At 38.2% G+C, this 20,009-nt stretch overlaps 1 protein-coding gene across 1 annotated transcript; it reads right to left on the bottom strand.

The window, feature by feature from the left end:
* Nucleotides 1-16,627: 16,627 nt before the first annotated feature.
* Nucleotides 16,628-19,746, bottom strand: LOC116417759 (bromodomain and WD repeat-containing protein 3-like). Its single transcript, XM_031932671.2, has 3 exons — nt 19,590-19,746; nt 16,869-16,964; nt 16,628-16,775 (listed from the first exon to the last, which is right to left on the bottom strand). Exons 1-3 carry the CDS (start codon nt 19,735-19,737, stop codon nt 16,654-16,656), a joined length of 366 nt encoding a protein of 121 aa, XP_031788531.1. The 5' UTR covers nt 19,738-19,746; the 3' UTR covers nt 16,628-16,653.
* Nucleotides 19,747-20,009: the final 263 nt, after the last annotated feature.

Raw genomic sequence — 20,009 nt, 5'->3', positions numbered from 1 at the left:
ATAGAGGTAGATATCTATATGGATGATCTATGTGGATAATCTATATGGATTTATATGGATTCCATAGTAACGGGGTGAGACTTGACGTGAGAGGAGAAAATCACAATAGGAGACGCCGGGACCGAGAATCGATCCGGCGCTCCCAAGATCTCTAGGCGCGCGTGCTACCGCTTGAGCCAACGCCGCCCTATTTCGTCACTCTCTATCCTGCCTCGATTACCGGCGTGGCGAGGGACGTTGTTCCTGGTTACACGATATGGATTTGTATGGATTCCATGTGGATATTCTATATGGATTATACATATGGATATCCATCAAGTTTTTTTGAAAAGTTCAAAGTTTAAAACATTACTTATGCGCCTGTTATATATAGGTTATCTGACCATTAATGGAAGTGCCATCCGGATGATAACACCAAAACTGGAGTTCCCTGCTAAAAATATGCGATTCAAATCGATGGACAAAAAATGAATCGATTCCGAGTCTATATCTTAATCCTGCGTTTTACATTTGAAAGCGATTATATTCAGGCTGCTGCGTGTGTAATATATTGATGGCATTAAAATCTATTTAAAACGATAAAATAATATCGATTAAACCGGATTAGAATACATAAGTATTAGGATATTCACTTAATCAATTCAATGCTTATTTAAATCGGAACCAATGTATCTGTGTTCACTAGAAAACCGGTTTTAATGATTTTTTATATCTAGAATAACATTTGATATTATTCAATCGTACTGTATTCAACTATGCAATCGTTTTTACTGATGTGTATATCGTGGTGTTAATCGATTTGAATTGACATGATTTTTTTTAATCATGTGTCGTTTAATAAAGTCAATCGATTTTAATAAAGTTTCAATTTAAATCGATTGTAGTTAATAAATCTAATATGTTCTCTACTGCATCTGATCTTTCTTATATAGTAACGGAGAAGAAATCTTGTCACTTGCGAGTATGAACATTTGATGCGACACCAAGCGGTTATATTAAGAAACATAGGGTTGTTTAAAATCGACTAGTTTCGCAATGAATTTAATCGATTCTAATCGAAATATAAAGGTTTTTTTATAAGGGATATAACAAAACTTTGATCATTAAGGTCACTTAAACTGTTATCAGAATTATTTGTAAAATTAAACTGATTTAATATCGACTAATAAGTTGATTCATATTTATTGAAAGAATCTCAATTGAACTGCATTAAAATAATCATCGTATAGAAGTCGATAAAAATATCTTCATTTTGATATTTAGATTGCGATTGAGACCAATGCACATCGATAATTTAAAATGTCAATTAATTCAATCGAGCATTTTAGCAGGGATTCTTTTTTTGATCATTTAAATCGATTGAAATATAATTAAATCCAACCGTAAAAAAGTATTGAGATCGATTAAATATTATATAAATGAATTATTACCTTATAAATTAATTCAAATTATTAATAAAATCACTAACAAATCATATTAGAAAAATGATTATTATTTTTATTATTCGAATCAATTAAAGTACTATTAAAACCAATCCTTAAAAAACAAAGATTAGGGTCTATTCAATATTATACTTATAAATTACCATTCAAAAAGATTCAAGTTTGTTGACAAAATTAAAAATAATTATTAAAAGTATGATTATTGTTATGATCATTTTAATCGATTGAAGTAACATTAAAAGCTAATCCTTGAAAGATAGATTAGGATAGATTTAATATTTTACTAATAAAGTACCATTCAAACAGATTTATACATACTGATAAAATAACAATTAAATGATATTGCAAGAATAGTATTTGTTTTGGTTATTAAGGTCTATTAAACTATATTCAGAGCTGTTCATAAAACTAGTATTGGGATCGATAAACTATTTAGTAATGAATAGTAATTTTCAAATCGATTAAAATAGATTGACCGAATAACATTTGAATGATATAACAAGAATAGTAATTGTTTTGGTTATTAAAGTCGATTAAAATATATTCAAAGCTATTCATAAAACTAGTATTAAGATCGATAGACGATTTAGTAGTGATTAGAGATTTTGAAATCGATTAAAATTAGTGACAAAAATTACAATTCAACTGCACTAAAATAATTACTACATAAACATCGATAAAAACATATTAAATTTAATACTTATTTTTCATATTTAAACCGATTGTAATTAACAACGATTTAAATCGATAGGAATTTAATCGACGAAATTGGGCTGGTCGATAGAATGGATTTAAAACGATTAAATTTAATTAAATTTTAATCGATTTCAATCAAATTGTTGTCATATTGTCATATTTTTAGCAGGGTTGTGAGCTCCAATATTTTCATTTTCTAATTATTTTATAGAAATAAAAATTTTTTGTTGTCAAAAGAATCAAGCTTTTGGAGCTCATACACTTAGAAAAAAACAGAGTTAGGATTACCGGAGAGTCCGGTAGAGACTACCAGAGTTGCTCAAGTAAGCATTGTCAAGTAGCCCTAACCGGAGAAAGTCCGGTAGCCAGTACCAGACAAAATCCATAGGCCAGAGTAGATGCATTTTCGAACTCGTGCTACCGCATCTACATTGTTTGTAAACTAGAGAATTATCAATAATAGACAATATGATCGATGATGCAGTATAACCAGAAGCAAAATGCTATTTACGAGCAAGACAGCGTATGTACTGTCACGTACGAACACTAGCGTGCATACGTGTAGCGCAGCATGGCAACAACGAAAGGGCATCGCGAGCTCGGACGAACCGAGCGGATGACACCTTACACCCGCCTTATCACTGCATGCCGATGCGCAGTGGCAGGCTTAATTAGCCGTGCGCGACCAGCTCGCGGCTCAGTTCTACGAGAATCACACTATCAAACACACCTCTCTCTCACTATCCTTTAATAAAGATCATTCAATACATTCAGTGAAGTCTTTCTTGCACCTTTCATCAAGTTCCTAGGCCTATCCTATGAACGCTACAACCATCCTTATTCCCGACTATCCCACGTAACAGATGGCATCCCTTGTGGTGTCGTAGTTAAAGGTGTCAAAGAAAATTTTTTTACAATCAAGAAGAAAATATTCCAAACACCACAACGCCATTTAACAACATGCAAATAGTGTATTTAGAAATATTACAAGGAAATCGAGGAAGATATATATTATAAAAGGAAAAGGAATATTTTTATACTACACTAAGGAGAGGACAGAACCAAAGGAAATAGAAGTCTACACAGTCGAGAGGAAATATTCACAATATAAAAATTTTTTTTTTCAAATTAAGCGGAAGTGCAATTGATCATGAACGGAATGAAACTGTGGAACATTTTGACTCTATTAGAATTTTTGCGGTAAGTACATTTCTTTAAATTTAAATAAAATATAACACTGTGTCCCGGGAAATCAGATTGCGCATGAAATTCAGAGTTGAAAAATTAAAAGTATACCGTAACAGTAATTTTTTTTTACAAAAAGAAAGAATTCTTATTTTTACGCGCATAGCTCACGCAGACTCAAAATAAAATAACACTATCCCATCCTCAAGCCTGCTCAGTAGCTTATTCCTCGATCTGCTGTTTTTAGCGGTCATCTCTCACCACATAACGGTCAGCTTTGTAGCGGCCTTCCCTCGATCTGCTGTTTTAGTGGTCATCCACTCCTGGGCCAAATTAATTGCGGCCTATCCCTCGATCTGCTTAAGTCAGATTATTCTCACCGCACACAAGTGTATTTTATTCAATGAGTGGCGAGACTTGTAGTATAAATAAGAACAAAAATAAACGTAGCGGAAAAAGAGCATACTTGCAAAAGCTAATACAACAGAAAAATCAACTCTTAGAGGAGTTGAGAACTGTTTACAAAAAGATTGATAAGCTGTCTTTTCCACGCGAATTTAGTCAAAGAGAAACGGCACTATTAACAGACAGCCTGTTTGAACGCTCTGAATTTCAGATAGAATTAGGGACAAAATTTGACAAATTATACAATTTTGCAACAAGCGAACTGAATAAGAACAAGCCGTATTCGATCAAGCAGCGTTGAGAGTAAAATATTTCGGGGTTGTTTAAATAAGAAACAAATTATTAACATAATTTTTTTTTATTAATACAGTCAAACATACAACATGGCACTTTCGGGAATTTTCAATTTAAATAAAAATAAGAGGTCACCCTCTAGAAGCACGGTGCCGTCGCGTTATAATAGCCTAAATTACCTTGACCCGGCAAATTTTATAAATGAACAAGATCCCCTAGTTCAAAAAATAATATCGCGCTTAGACCCGGAAGATGCGACAGAGTTTATCCGTCGCACAGCCACTTCTCGTCCCTCCTCGGTTGCAGGTGCTTATCCGGATCATACGCAATCATAACCATCCACGCCGAATCCAATGATAAAAACAGAATGGGATCAATTCGCGCAAAAATATGAATCCGCGGCAAAAGAAAACTTTTCATTAAACCCGCCACCACTTACAAAAACCATTAAAAGCGAGCCGCAATTTACCACACCAATCATAACTTCAAGTGCAATTAGATCTCCGAATTTAGCCACCACATACTACATCAGTACATCAGTGTGCTTTTACATTTCCGAATACTAACACAATCACTAATATACCACAACAATTTGCCACTTCAGCGCATAATACGGGCACCATACAAAAACATTTTACGCACGGCATACCGCTCTCAAATTACGAAATTCAGTCGCCTTTCATTCCGATTTCTAGTATTCAAAAAACACAGCAGCCTCACACGACAGAGACAAACACGCTAAGTATTTCCACCCACATTCCATATACGGGTTGGCAAAATAGTCAGTTAAATGATCCACGACAGGCGAGTTATTTCCATCCAATTACTTATTCGCAAAATAATCACACATTGGACAACATGCGTAATGCAAGCACTCCCATACATACACCATACCATTCTATGTCTCCTCATCAAAATGTAGCTTTTACAACCGTCCCGACACATATTTATAATAGCACAATTAGTCGGCAAAATCCAAATGCAAACAGGGATATGAAAATTACTTGGGATCACAATATGGCACAACCGTATTTATACACACCGAAATATTCATCCGAATCACAGTTGAATTATAATAACACAATAACAGCAAATAAAAATAGCCTTAAATCAAATTTTACGCAATTTACTAATAATAGAAACCTTGAATCACATCAAATTCTAAACAACAATGTGAATTTTACGCCCTTTAAAATGCAAGGTAATTTGAACGGACAGAACATACACGATTTAAATAATTTACAACAGATTGAAACACCCGTTAATAGAGTAACAAATCCGGAACAAATTTCTTTTAATGCCCCTACAGATATTTGTCAACGTACAAGGGGTTTGACCCTTTCACAAGCCTTAAACCTAATACCAAATTTTGATGGTACCCCGGAAAAATTAAATATGTTCTGTATGGCGATTAGGCAGGTTCGTGCGAATTTTGGCCCTGACTCGGACAAATACATTTTTATGTCGTTGGCTAGTAAATTATCGGGAAGAGCTGCAGACAGCTTTGCAGCGCCATTATTAAACTATAGCTCCATACACGATTTTCTGTCAGATCTAATTTTGCAATATAGCAATATTGGTCTGGCAGATGAGATTATGAGTAAATTAAAAATGATCGCTCAGATGCCGGGAAAAAAGGCTGGGGATTATAGTATTAGAACGGAAAAATTGCTTAACAGACTCACTACGATCTACGAATCTGCTCCCAGCATTGATGATAATGATCGTATGTACAAAAAAGAACGGCAAATAGTAAAGCGTTACAACACTTTACATTTGGCCTTAGGTCCCCTCTTGATCATCAAGTCCGCAGCGATCATCCCAAATCGCTTGGCGAAGCTATTAGACTCGCTATAGAATATGAATGCAAGCAAAGCGCGCATATTAATAAATATCAAAACACGAATAATCAAAGTGCGTCACCCGCGCAATTAAATTTCACCACTGCAAAACAAGCCCAAACGAAAAACGAACCGACTAACGGAAATAAAAAATCGAAAATGAATGGAATAGAGAAAGAGGCGCTCTCTTTTACTTGTAATTATTGTGGGTCCAAGGGTCATTTACAACCTGCATGCGAAAAGCGGAAAAAAGGTAAAGGATTTTGCAACTATTGCGGCAGAATCGGGCATACTATAGATATTTGCCGAACTAAGGAATATCAATTAAATAATGGTCGAAATAATAATAATCGAAATGCAAATAATGGGGCACGCAGTGACACAAACAATCAATATGGCAGATATAATAATGGGAATAGATAACCAAATAATTACAACAATAATGGGAATCGGAATAACGGAGGCTTCAATCGGAATAATAATAACAACGGTTATTTCGATCGTAACGGTGATTTAAGAAATAATAACGTACCACGCTACGAAGACAACAATAATAATGCAAATAATGATGGGTCAAACGACAGACATCCAGAAGATCAGAATAAGAACAATCATTTAAACTAGATACCTGCTCGACTTAATATTTAAGTGTTGAGCAGACAGGATGTGTGGTTTTAAATAACGCAAAGCCGTCACCGAGCCAAAAATTCCACAGCGACGTCACGCAGCAGAAAATCCGAAGCCCTGCTGCGAACCAACTGACACCGTGAGTCATAGCGGTCTCAGTGATAAAAAATCAAGTTGCTATCCTCGAAAAACATCACCTCCAGCTATGCAAAATAATTCGACATGGCTACTGGAAGCTGCAGAAAACAAATCAGATAATACTACAACAAAAAATTGCGAGCAGCAAAATACTGCCAACATCAGATTGGCAAAAGCAGGGCGCTCCCCGCCGCTGGTATCACTTCAAAGTGAATGTATAATAAAAAATGAGGCCGATTTTTACATTGATACAGGGGCCGAAATTTCCGTAAGTAAAAGAGAATATATTGATAAGAAAATTTCACAAATATGCAAGAATACAATACTTGCAATCAGAGGCGTCGTGCCTGGTGAATGCATGACTCTGGGTACTCTAAACATGGAAATTGGTAATGGTATTACGTGCAACTTACACATTGTCACCGATAGTTTCCTCATTGACGTTCCGGGTCTCATCGGTTGCGACATTATACGCGAATACAACGGAAGAGTGGATTTTTCAAAAAAGACATTACAATTACAAAACACTCTATTTCCGTTTAAGCGAGAAGAAACTCTCACTATACCAGCCAGATCACGCCAAATTATATTTGCAAGAGCAACTAACCCAGAGGTGAAGATTGGATACCTCGCAATACAAAATTTGGAAGAACATGCCAAGAGGTTCAATAGCCAAACCATTATACGATCTATTACGCAAAAATGTGAAATTTTATTGGAGTGAAGAACAACAAACGGCCTTTGATAAACTTAAAGAAATATTATGTAGTGAACCAGTTTTAGCAGCCCCAGATTTATCTCAATCTATTGTTGTAACATGTGATGCAAGTGACTATGGCCTCGGGGCCGTCATAGGTCAAGGCAAAATTGAACAAGATCGACCATGCGCTTATGCTTCAAGACCACTCAAGGGCAGCGAACTCAGATATTCAACGTATGACAAAGAACTTCTCGCCATAGTATTCGCAAAGGAGCAGTTTAGACACTGGTTATATGACCGAAAATTCACAGTGGTCACAGATCATGAACCTCTCAAATATTTTCACAGCACGAAAAAAGTGGATTTACGATTCAACAGGTTAAAAGCAGCTCTACGAGGGTACGATTTCGATATAGTATACAGACCGGGCCGTACCAATGTGAATGCAGACGCTCTTTCACGCAATATAATCATACCTGAAGGCGAGAAAAATCCAGAACTGCCAAGGGCTCAATTGTACAAACTTGCTAGTGAACAAGAATATAAGAATAGTGATCTCGATGAAAAATCACCACCCGCAAGACTATTTATCACCAAAGCAAACAAGGAGAATGTCATAACCAAATTACAAAAGAAAAAAAGACCTCATCCAAATTCCGAAAATTTACTACATATCTCGTAAAAGATATAAAGAAACTGAAATTTTATTTAGAAAAGGTGAGGTACTTGCAGTAAGAAATGAGGAGGATACTTTTTATTTATGCATATTAACACATCATGTATATGATAAAGAAACCGAAATACTAATTCGTTGGCTAACGCAGCTAAATCAGGATAACAATTTCATATATATTTTAGATTATAGAGACTGCATATCGTTTGCTAGTATTTTAACAAATGTAAGAGTGGCAAAATCAGGTAAAGATAAGTATATCTTAGACCCAAATGAGAAACAGCGTATTGAGTCGATATTGCACGAATCAATACAAAAATTTGCTTTGAATATTGAAGGTACTCCACCTGTCTCCAACAACACTCCCATTAATATTCCTGAAAATATAGAAAGCTACTCTTCAGACGATTCATTGGGCCCAAATGTCAGAAAGGATCCTTGGGAGAGCTGTAGAAAGAAACGCAAGAAGACGAAGAAGACGAAGAATACTTCATTACCATATTCTCCCAATGCACAAAAACTGTTCAATCGCTATGCTTTAAGAGTAGCAGATCATAATCACACACTCACGAACAGTAAAAATATAAGTGCTGAAAACTCAAAATCAAAACAGAACGTATCATGTACGCAAATTCCGACAATTAAAACAAGGAAGCCACTCAGGCCAACTTCTTTACATAATCTTTGCCAAATTTCGACATAACCCTGGAGGATATAATTACAGAAAATCAAGATATGCCGCCAATAAAAGTCACGAGTCACAATGAGGATAATATGCCATTCGGTAATATAACAGGCAATTTCCAGCCGCTAATCCATTCTACACGAAAATCTCCACCTGAAAAGTCGCATTTAGTAAAAGAAAATGATCAGTTACCACGACAATTATGTTATGGGTATTAACCCCAGGCGATTTACCCCCAAGCCAAACACTACCCGAAATAGCAATGAAATTGCATGCAAAATTAAAGGTAAACATCAAAGAAAAAGAACACAACGGTAAAAACGGCATACAGGTGGATATTTGAGAAACTGATTCACAATTAAAGTGTGAAAATACGACTGACAATGCAAAACCAAACACAGTAAATAACATCTATCATGGGACAGGAATACTCCCAACACATACATCTCATGAATTAATGATAGAACAAAATAGCATAGTAACTATAAGCAATAACTCCTCTGCCAAAGAGATTATAAACAACGTTGTAAAAGACATGAGCAATGCAGCAGAACTAATAAATATCACGGATAAAAACTTGGATAACAATCCAACGTGTAATAGCATGACTACTGTCAGTGGATTTTTAGCGAATGAGGAGTCGGGGTATGAAGCCTCGGACACGTCTTCAGAAAATTCGGAACCTCTTGAAATACCGGTATCCGTCTTTGAAGCTTTCGACGATTTTGCATACGTCCCTCGACAAGCCGAACGAGAACGAGAAGTAGAGTCAACGACACCGGACACCTCGGTCTCATATCTTGGAAGATTCAGAGTATTTGGTTACGAAGATCACTGTGCAGATCCACATGCGAGCCTCGTACGAAGCGATGACATACCACCATACCCACCGGGTAATTGCTTATTCCATTCCATTATCAAAACAGCAAACTTAAATTATTCGGCTCTTGGCCTCAGAGCAAAAGTTACACTAAACGAACTTTTTGCACTTACACTCACTATATATATTGAATATATTATATTCTACACTACGCCTAGCCTAAATATCTTAAAAAACCTTATATTACATTTCATACTTTTTTGAACGAACTTTTTGCACTTACACTCACTATAATATATACTGAATATACAATATTTTGCACAACGCACTAGACTAAATTTTCAAAATAACCTTATATTACACATACTTGCTCATACTTCACAGTCCGTATCCTGTAAGCCTGCGAACGGTAGAGGCTTGTCTTTGTCAACCACTACTTTATCATGTCGTACACATAATGTGTGCTGCCTTGCTATGGCTGACAGCAGCAAGTCAGTTATATTGCTTTTATCACCATATATATATATATATATATATATATATATATATATATATATATATATATATATATATATATATATATATATATATATATATATATATATATATATATATACAAATTTAATATTTGCATGTTACTTAAAATCTTGAATTGATGAATTTTTTATTATATACTTGTGTCCACTAAACACTTACATATGTGTAGATGTGTACATACATATACAACTACCGCATATAAACACAAAATCTAAAACGATAAATCTTTAATCTTACTTGCTCTGAACATAATACTATGCCTCAGAACTATAAAAATACATATAAATTATAAAAATTTAAATCATTAACTCAATGATATATGGTTACTGCATCACAGAATCGACTTCTTAAACAAATATTGAACAAGATACTTTTACTAAATTGTAACTTATGCATTGTATACATTAATTAAATTGTAACTAGATTATACATAGCAAATTATAACAATCATAAGTAACAATCATTATTGCATTGAAAAATTAATAATAATAATAATAAAAATTACAATAAGAACAATATTTTAATAATAATTTTAACCGTGAACAAATATTTATGCAATTTTTTACTATAATGAAATATCAATGACATATTATACTTTGCAATAAAATGCAACAAAATCATTTATATACAAGATAAACAATAATTTTAATAAATGAAAAATAATATACTTTACCAGTCAAAAGGCTGGTAGAAAAATTCATCTGCTACAAACATTATAAACATTGAAGAACCTGAACAATAAAATAAATTCCACAAAGTAAATGCTTAATAGAAAAAGTTTTAAACAATAATTTTTGTTTTTAATTTATAATAAATTACTTATCTAATAATTCCATTGAAGTACTTTATTGAAAGCAGGATACACATACATGGAACACTTGTGCAATTTAACAAATTGTAATCATACTTGCACATAGATCACTAATAATAAGAAAAAAATAATAACTATTCAACAATATTAGTATGCACCAACAATATATGTAATACAATTCACAATTTAAAATTGAAAAGTCAAAACAAACTGAAATCTAAAATACTAATTAAATATGGAATGTAAACTTCAATATTAAAATTGAACAAACGAACCGAATCATAAACTACATAAATATTCGGGCGCCCAACCAAAAGTGGCACACCTAGCGGTAGAATTTAGAAGTACTGAGAGTTATACCAAAACAATCAACAATGTAGGTACCTTAACCGATAAATTAATTGTTTAATCTGCCCCCACTGTTGTCATAAATCAGTGCAACCCAACTGTTCAATTGAATCTTTGTTTCTCCTAATAATATAGATAAATTACTTTAAAAATTTCAATAAAATGCATCAATTTCCCATTTACTTACTGATTTAGAAGTAAAAAAACACCTACAATTGCAATTTATCATACAGCAGAGGAACAATAACATTGATTGTCGTCGCGCCGAGGAAAATAACCTCACCTGCTAGCCTCGTGGAGCCGCGGTGGCTCCCCTGCGGGCTTGGCAGGTGACTATGCCCTGTGTTGTCGGGTACCGCTGTACCGATGCAGCCAGCACGCACCTGATCCTGTACACACTAGGAGTCGCATCGCGACACGAGTAAGCGGATTCGGGATGAGCACGGTGCGCGGCACGAGGCGGACTGACGAGTGCGCATCACGGCCGCGCATCTGTGAGCATACCGCGGTATCTCGGTGGGACGATCGAAAGGGAGAGCGAGAGCGCGCGCGGAGAGAGGGGCTCGCGCGCGAAACCGAGTATCATCGCAGAGTCGGTGAGACTAGTGGGGGGAGCGCGCACCACTAACCGAGCCATACCACCGCACTGGCGCGGTCCAATACGCTAGTGGGAGTCCCGTGCACCGCGACTGCACGATGACTTGAATATAACTTCAGAGCTAGATGCCGCGTCAGGACGATATGACATTCGCGCTGTCTCTTTCTCGCTCGTTAGACGCGGACGGAAAGGAGCGTCCGTGCGTTTGACGCCGGCGGTGTCGCGCCGCCGTTACTTAATATAGGGGGCGCGGATTCGGGTTTTCCGGGAACGTGCAGGACTATTAGGGTGAACGAGACTTCCTTCTAGAACACAATATCCTCGACTGCTAAACCGAAAGGACGCACTTGCTACCACCAACCCCATTTCAACGGATCCAGAGCGAGAGATAGAGGAAGTCGCCGGGCAGTAGGAAGAAGTCGGAGACGAAGAAGAAGATTAAGTAAGTTGTTGCATATTCGGTACGAGGGCCACTAATTGTTGGTCGTAGATGTATTGGTTGGGGTACGCGACGCGGAACGAAATTACGTATGTCGAGAACGAGAGAATACTCAAAACAAAGGGGCAGTCAAAAAACGTGTCTCACGTCGTCCCGTTCGTCACCGCAGTACTTACACCCCGGTGTTGCCACCCTGTTCATCGCGAACAGGTAGCTCCTAAAGTATCCGTGACCGGAGAAAAACTGGGTAAGGTAAAAGTTGACCTCCCCCCATTTCCTGTCCACCCACGGGCCCACATCTTTTATAAGGGTCCTAGTCCATCTAGCCTTTGGACAATAGGTCCACCTAGTCTGCCAATTGCGCATTGTTATTTTTCTTTCTTCCGCGGCAATCGAGGTGCTATTCGACGCTAAACGAGCCTCGTAGATCCGCTTTCGTTCAATCTCAAGAAGATCTACGGGGATTACCCCCGCGATTACCATCGATGCCTCGGCCGCGACCGTCCGGTAGAAGCATGCTATTCTAAGGGCTCCCCTTCGCTGTACCGCCATAATCTTTTTCCAATACTTATTCATAGTCAAAGCGTCGGCCCACACCTCTGCTCCATATAACAGGATAGAGTTAGTGGTCGCCATGAGTAGCCGCCTAACTGTTGGCCTAGGTCCACGGACGTTGGCCATGAGTCGGCTAAGTTGCGCTATTCTAGTCGTGGCTTTTTTACAGACGCGATCTAGGTGCTCCCTGTAGTTCAACTTCGTGTCTAGAGTTATTCCTAGATACTTGGCTGATGGTTTCGTCGTTATAGTCTCGCTGCCTACCTTCATGGGTATGATGGTCGGTATCCGCTTTCCTGTCAGTAGGACAATTTCGGTCTCATCAAGTGCTAAAATCAATCCGTCGTTCGCCACCCACCATAGTACCCTGCTCATAATCGCGTTTAACTTCGCTTGCGTGATGCCCACATTCCGTGCTGTTATAACCGCGGCCACGTCGTCGGTGTATCCAACGAGCATCACGTCCCCCGGCATTTCGAATTTCAGAAGCCCATCGTAGAAGATACCCCAGAAGTCTGGCCCCAAGATCGAACCCTGCGCAACTCCTGCAGTTATAGGCCTTCTTCTGCGAGCTTCTGGCCGCCTTCTCAGATAATCTTCCGTAAGACGCATAATGTATCGCGTCATACCGAATGATTCTAAGGCAGCAAGTATGTCGGTCCATCTGTGCCGAGTTGAACGCGTTTATTACGTCTGACGTTACCAGAATCACGATGTCTCTAGTCGCGTGTCTAACTTCCTCTACTTTCTTTACCATGTCTGTTACCTCTCTAACGGCCCCTATGGTGGATCGTCCTTTTCTAAAGCCATACTGTTTATAGAAAAGGTCTCCTGCTTTGCGTACAGCACTTAGTATTCGCGATTTAACCAGTGCTTCCCCCGTCTTTCCCATTGTGTCTAAAAGACTCAATGGCCTATAGGAAGTATCCGTATCCGCTTCTTTTTTCGGTTTTTCAATCAGTACAAGTCTCGCTCTTTTCCACCGCGAGCTAAAAACTCCCTGCACCAGGCACTGGTTGTATATCTCTAAGAGCAGCTCAGGCCGTTGCGACGCGACGATCCTGAGCATTTCCGCAGGGATGCCATCCAGTCCCGGTGCCCTGCTACTCTTAAGGTACGAAGTTGCCGCGATGAGTTCGCCTTCTGTAAAAAGAGGTATCTCGTCTGCCGGTATTTCTGCAGCTTCTTTTTGGGGTCTGATGGGATGTGTGGGGAACAGCCCATCGATTACTTTTTCCATCGTTTCAGCTTCCATGGATTCCGTGCGTTTCATTTCGCCCATCTTTCGTGTAATAATCACGTATCCATCGCCGAATGGATCTTTCTCAACGTCGTCGATGATCTTCGTCCAGCAGCGGTGCTTGCTCTCTTTTATCGCGTCTCTGACAATTGTGTCTCTGAGTGTCTCTCGGTTCATGCGTCGGGTGTTCCATCTTGGCGCTCGACTGTGATTTCTCCTTGTACTGGTTTGACGGTCTTCATTGATATTGAATAGAATATACTGGTCGTCGCTAGCTGTATATTCTTCCGTGACGTGCCAGTCCCTTATGTTGCGGATCGTCATTTCGCTTGTGATGGTTACATCCGGTATTGATTCCCCAAAGCCTGTTCTACGGTAGGTAGTGGTATTACCCTCGTTCACTACTATCCAGTTCAGCCTGGCTGCCATCTCGAGGATGGCTCTGCCTCTTGGGTTCGTCGTCGGCACGCCCCATTCTGCGGCCCTCGCGTTGAAGTCGCCCCCGATCACGATTTCCCCGGGGACCTCTCTAATAGCGTCCTCCAATACCCCTAGTTTCCTTGTAAAGTCGGCGGCAGTTAGGTTCGGTGACAGATATACGCTGAAGAATGTTATGCGACCCATCCTTCCTCTTACGAAGTCTTCTCCCGTACCCGTATTCACCAACCCGCGCCCGGGCACCCAAATAGCTGCGGTTTTTTCGTCGTTTGACATCCAAAAGGGTGGGTCTAGGTTCTTGTATTGTTCGCTGATCAATAGAACATCCACTTTCTGCTCCCTCACGTGTTGGGTTAGCAGATCATGTGCTAGCCTACTTCTGTGCAAGTTTCCTTGGAGTATCCTCGCCATTATCTTTGGATCTTGCTTGCGTTTAGGGCCGTTCGGAAGACTGTGCACGCTCCGGTGCCTGGAGTGTACATCGTCCTATCCTCAGGCGTCTTGTCGTCTTTGCAAAGAAAACACTTTATCTGTTGGGTCGGCACATTGCATGCCGCCGCTCTATGTCCACCCGCACCACACTTCCAACAGCTAGTGCTCCTGTCAGGGCCTTTGCATTTGGCTTTCACGTGCCCGTAGCCAAGGCAACGGTAGCATCGCGTGACGCTCGCTCGCACCCGCACTCGGCAGTTTACCTAGCCGATGAGAATCTTTCCCTTTTTGAGCAGCGCGGCGGCCTTGATCTGGTCCAATTCGACCACCGCCATCCTCTGCTCTCTCGTGTTTGGCTCAAACAGATGGACTTTAGCATCTTCTTTGCCGCAGCCTGTTGCGGCTGTGATAGCACTGTTGACCTCTTCCTTCGTCGTAAGTCCATCGATGTCTCTGATCTCTAGTATTGTCTTGGAGTAATCACCGTGTTTAGCTCTTCCGGCTTTACCCGTGCCTTCATCAGAGACAAAATGTCAGCATAGGTCTTGCCACTCTCCGGCTTTATCAGAATGGCGTCCGTCCTCTGACGTGGAGCCTTCTCTTCTCTCTTCTTTAGTTGGATCTGCTCCGGCTTTACATTCTGTTTCTTTTTAGCCCTCCTGCCAGCAGCTACTTCCCATTGTGTCTGACCATGAGAAGTCTGGCCATTCCCCTCGCTGTCCCTACTTGCCGAGGGAGCACTTACATCCTTCTTGTCTTTTTTGGCGGGGGTACCGCCGCCTCCGTCAGATGATGCTCGTACCCTCTTCTTTGATTTTACCGTTTTTTGAAGCTTTGCTTTGTCCTCACTAGAATGTTTGGGAGACTGCCTCTTCGCGACATCTTCCATCTGGTCAAGAAGCGTGAAAGCTTCGATCATCATGGATCCTATTAAGGGTAAGCCTTCTTTGATCTTGATATTCACGCTCTTTTGTTTTTCCAGGGTTTTGGTAATTTCCCTGGCCGTTTCACGGACCTCCCGTAGGTTGTCTCGCAGGCTGGCGTGGGCTTGTAGCCAATCCCTTATGGTCTGGCTCTCTTCTCCTACCGCTGCGTTCTTGTCATACCGGTATGCTGCAGTACTCAAGGCGCTGCCTATACTGGTACTGCTGCTTGATTTGTGGACTGTGGATTTTCCCCGAGTTCGTTTGTGGACCTCCTGGATCCCCCCCCCCCCCTCTATGGGGGCAGCTGACATGGCCCCAACACATGACTGTAGGCGGTGCCAGACTGGGTACATCATGTCAGGGTATAGCACGCGCTATCGCCTTAGCCCACCTCCACTCTCTCGAGCCTCCCACCCCGAACACAGGTGCTCGGCTCTCTGGATAGTTTCCGGCGGATGTCACACAATAACACGTACTCGCTCGAGCCGGTTGACCGAAACTAGTTAGGTAACCGGCCTCCCGTCGTGCTGTCAGCAGGAGTCAAAGATGGTTCGGGTCATTTCGGTACGCAACCGTAGGTCTTGAGGAGACCGAGAGGCGTTAGATCGCCTCTCCATCCAGGATCTCCCTTTGGCAGCCCACGGGTCGCACCGCACGGCAAACGCGACGGCCTGATTTGGTCCACGGAACATATTTTATTTCTGCTCTACCCTCCGAGGTGTGTGCCTCGGCGAGCACTCCCCCATCCACCAACCGGGGCACGCGCCACATACGGGGTGTCAGGCTTCCCCGCGTGGATAGTTATAAGTTACAAGTTATATAATTATTGTTGTTTATTGTAATAGTGATATATAAAAATTCCTCCTCTTCCCTTGCCTCTTCCTCTGCCTCTGCCTTTTCCTCTGCCATTTCCTCCTCCTCGATTATTGTTTCCTCTATTATTACCTGCAATCATTTTTAATAAATTTTTATTATTTTCAATTCTTTATTTGAAATACTAAAGTTTAATTAATACAAAATAATAATTCAAAAATTCACCTCGATTATTTTGCTGCAATTCACGTTTGCTCCTTGTTGGCGAAGATTGTCCTGCAATCTTTGCAACTCCTCGAAAACGTTGCTTAAAACTTGGTTCTAAAACATAAATTATAATTTAAATATTTAATATGTCTTTATTATTATTCCAAATAACTTTGTACATAAAACTTATCTATTTAATTTAGATTTCTATTTAAATTGTATAATTTCATAAAAAAAAAACTTAGTGCATAATTTTTATGAAATTCTACATTTAACTATCTCTCTGGTATATTACAACATTTTTTAATAATAATACTTTGTTAAAAATATTTACACCGAATTTTACAACAAATTTTATGTAATAATTTAGAACTTTTACGTGTACAATTTTACATAAATCAATTAAATTGTAAAACTTTACGTAAAATTTTAAATAAAATTGTACGTAAAGATCAATATGTAAAATTTTATGTGAAATATTACATAAAGTCTTACAATATTATTCGTGCATATGAATATTTTTGACAAGATAACTTTTTATTGTCTTGATATATTCCTAGTAAAATTTTAAGCAATCTGGCTGGCATATTTTCTATGATGAAAACTACTTATACAAACTAACAAGTTTCGCTTATATACATATAAAGCGCTTTGCATGTATACTTAACCTTTTGAGGTTAATATCATATAGTATAATAACACTTATTCAATATAAGAAGAAAATGATTTATTAATGAAGGCTTGTATTGTTGATTATTTTTGAAATAAATCATACTTAACATTATTTTACATCTTACAAAGTTATGATAGTAGCTTAAGTAAATATAAATAAAAGCCATATAATTTTAATAGCCAATATCCAAATCCATTAACCTTTGCCATTTGTGTTATATTGCAGCTACATATCTGGTTTTTTGCACAAATATTTTTTCAAATGTTTAGAATTAAATTACAGTACCTGTTAAAATTTTCAGCTCAAGACCTATAAAATATTTGCTAACAGCCGAGTCAAATTTCTCATAAAAATTATTACAAAAAATCTACTAACTCTTACCAATTATATTTTTGGTTTCCAGTGTATTTTTACATTCAGAAGGATATACAATAACTTTGTCTCTTTTCTCAATGCAATAATGAAAATCTTCACTTTTAAAAATTGCAATTGAATTTATCTCAAATAATACACTTTGAATACCTGTACAAAAATACACACTTACGTACAATTCTATACACTTTTGTATTTTTATATACATTTTTTTCTATACTAGAAATACTGTACGATTTTCACATTTCGCAATAAACCATAATATTCACATGATTGTCCAAATAAAAATTTAAAATATGTCATCTGAGATCAATTTAACTTTAAATTTCATTTCACTATCTATTTTATGTATATTTATGTATATGAGTTTTCGAATAAAAGCAACAACAAAATTTGAAAAGCAAGTATCATGTTCAAAACTTCTTGTAACTATTAAAAGTGAAAATACTTATTAATGCATTAAGAAAAGAGACAAAGTTATTATAACTTTCTGCATATAAAAATACACTAGAATTTAGAAATACAATTAGCTAGAAATAGTAGATCCTCTAAAAAAATGCTAACAAGAAATTTAACACGACAAATCCAAAATTTATCATAGGCCTCGATCTGAATATTCCAACCAAGACAATTAAGTAAAAACTGTTACGGTAACTTATATTTGACTAATTTTACAAATATCTATGTAAAAATTCAACCATCTAACTTTAATATAACGCAGATAAAATAATAACAATTGATCATCACCTTCATTCTAACTTAAGTTATCAACATTACTTTTTAAGAGATAAAATAATTTTTTACACTTTATTGTGCTGCACACTTTAAGACAGTTTAATACACCTATTAAAGTAATTCAAATTCATGCATATTCTCTGATTATAAATTTTTCTACTCCACTAATCCTATGAATATTAATTGACTTTTGATAATAATATTTTAATTCTTTTAAAAAAACAGTAACATTCTTATCAATAAAAATTAATAATTCAATAATTATTTATACTTCAAAAATACACCAATTGCCATAGTTATAAGGCAAAAAATCGCTATTCTCTTTTATAATTAAATCAAATTAATGTCGAATATTACCAAACTTTGATAAAATATGTAAATCTGATTACAAAAATAATAAAGTAGGGTAGGCAGGAGGGCCTAGGTCTGTGCGAGTCTCTGATTCGAGCGAGAGTGACGAGTGCCCCCAGCGAAGCCACCTTTCAGACCTCGCAGGGAAGACGTTGGTCTCGCTCATGAGGCCCGAAGGGAAGGGATAACTTGGGCACTTTAGCGGATGAGTGGCGCGCGTGTTTTTTTAAGAATTCCGAAGATTATCGAGCGCGCGCGGCCGATCGTTTTATTGCTTTAAGTGCAATAGGCGACAGACCGCTCCGCTGCCGAAAATCCGGGGACTGCCTCGTCTGGGGGATTAGCGAGCGCGCGCGCGGCGGATCGCTTTATTGAGGTGAAGCAATAAAGCGAGGGACCGCTTGGCGAAAGCTCGAGAGCATTGTGAACGCTCTCTACCAGGCCCCGCAGATGCGGGAAACATGTACGCCACATTTCTATAATAAACATATTTTTTTAACTCACAATTAAAATTTTTATCACGATATACTTGAAAAAAATTCTCAGGTTCCTTGAATTAACTAAAATACCAAATGACTCTCAATAAATACATTAAAAATAAAATTTACCACATCCCGAGGCTGGGGCTGAGGTGGTGGCTGCGGCTGGGGCTGAGATAGTGGCTGAGCTGGGGCTGAGGTGGTGGCTGAGGCTGGGGCTGAGGCGGTGGCTGAGGCTGGGGCTGAGGTGGTGGCTGCGGCTGGGGCTGATAATCATCACCGTTATTACGTTCTGAAAAATTTCAACATTAAATCATATTTAAAAAAAGTATATAGGTACATACATATAATTATTATGCAATATAATTCTTATAAATACTTACCATCAGCCATAATAATTATATAATATTATTATTATTCCAATCCCTTTCCACTAATGCGCTGTGTGGTATGAGCAGCAAACAATACATACACAAAATACACAATGTATATAGACTTTCCACTTTCTATAAGCACTACAATCTCGAGTCGAATCTGGAATTAATACTA

Source organism: Nasonia vitripennis (genome assembly GCF_009193385.2).
Source record: "Nasonia vitripennis strain AsymCx chromosome 1 unlocalized genomic scaffold, Nvit_psr_1.1 chr1_random0007, whole genome shotgun sequence".
Classification (NCBI taxonomy): Eukaryota; Metazoa; Arthropoda; class Insecta; order Hymenoptera; family Pteromalidae; genus Nasonia; species Nasonia vitripennis.
Note: the sequence above shows the minus strand (reverse complement) of the source record. Positions and strands in the feature narration are given on the sequence as shown.

Coding starts and splice junctions, on each gene's coding strand:
- LOC116417759 (XM_031932671.2), bottom strand. CDS start 19,737: ATGATTATCAGCCCCAGCCGCAGCCACCACCTCAGCCCCAGCCTCAGC. Junction 16,965..19,589: donor AGCCCCAGCCTCGGGATGTG/GTAAATTTTATT, acceptor TTTATGTTTTAG/AACCAAGTTTTAAGCAACGT. Junction 16,776..16,868: donor ATTGCAGCAAAATAATCGAG/GTGAATTTTTGA, acceptor AAATGATTGCAG/GTAATAATAGAGGAAACAAT.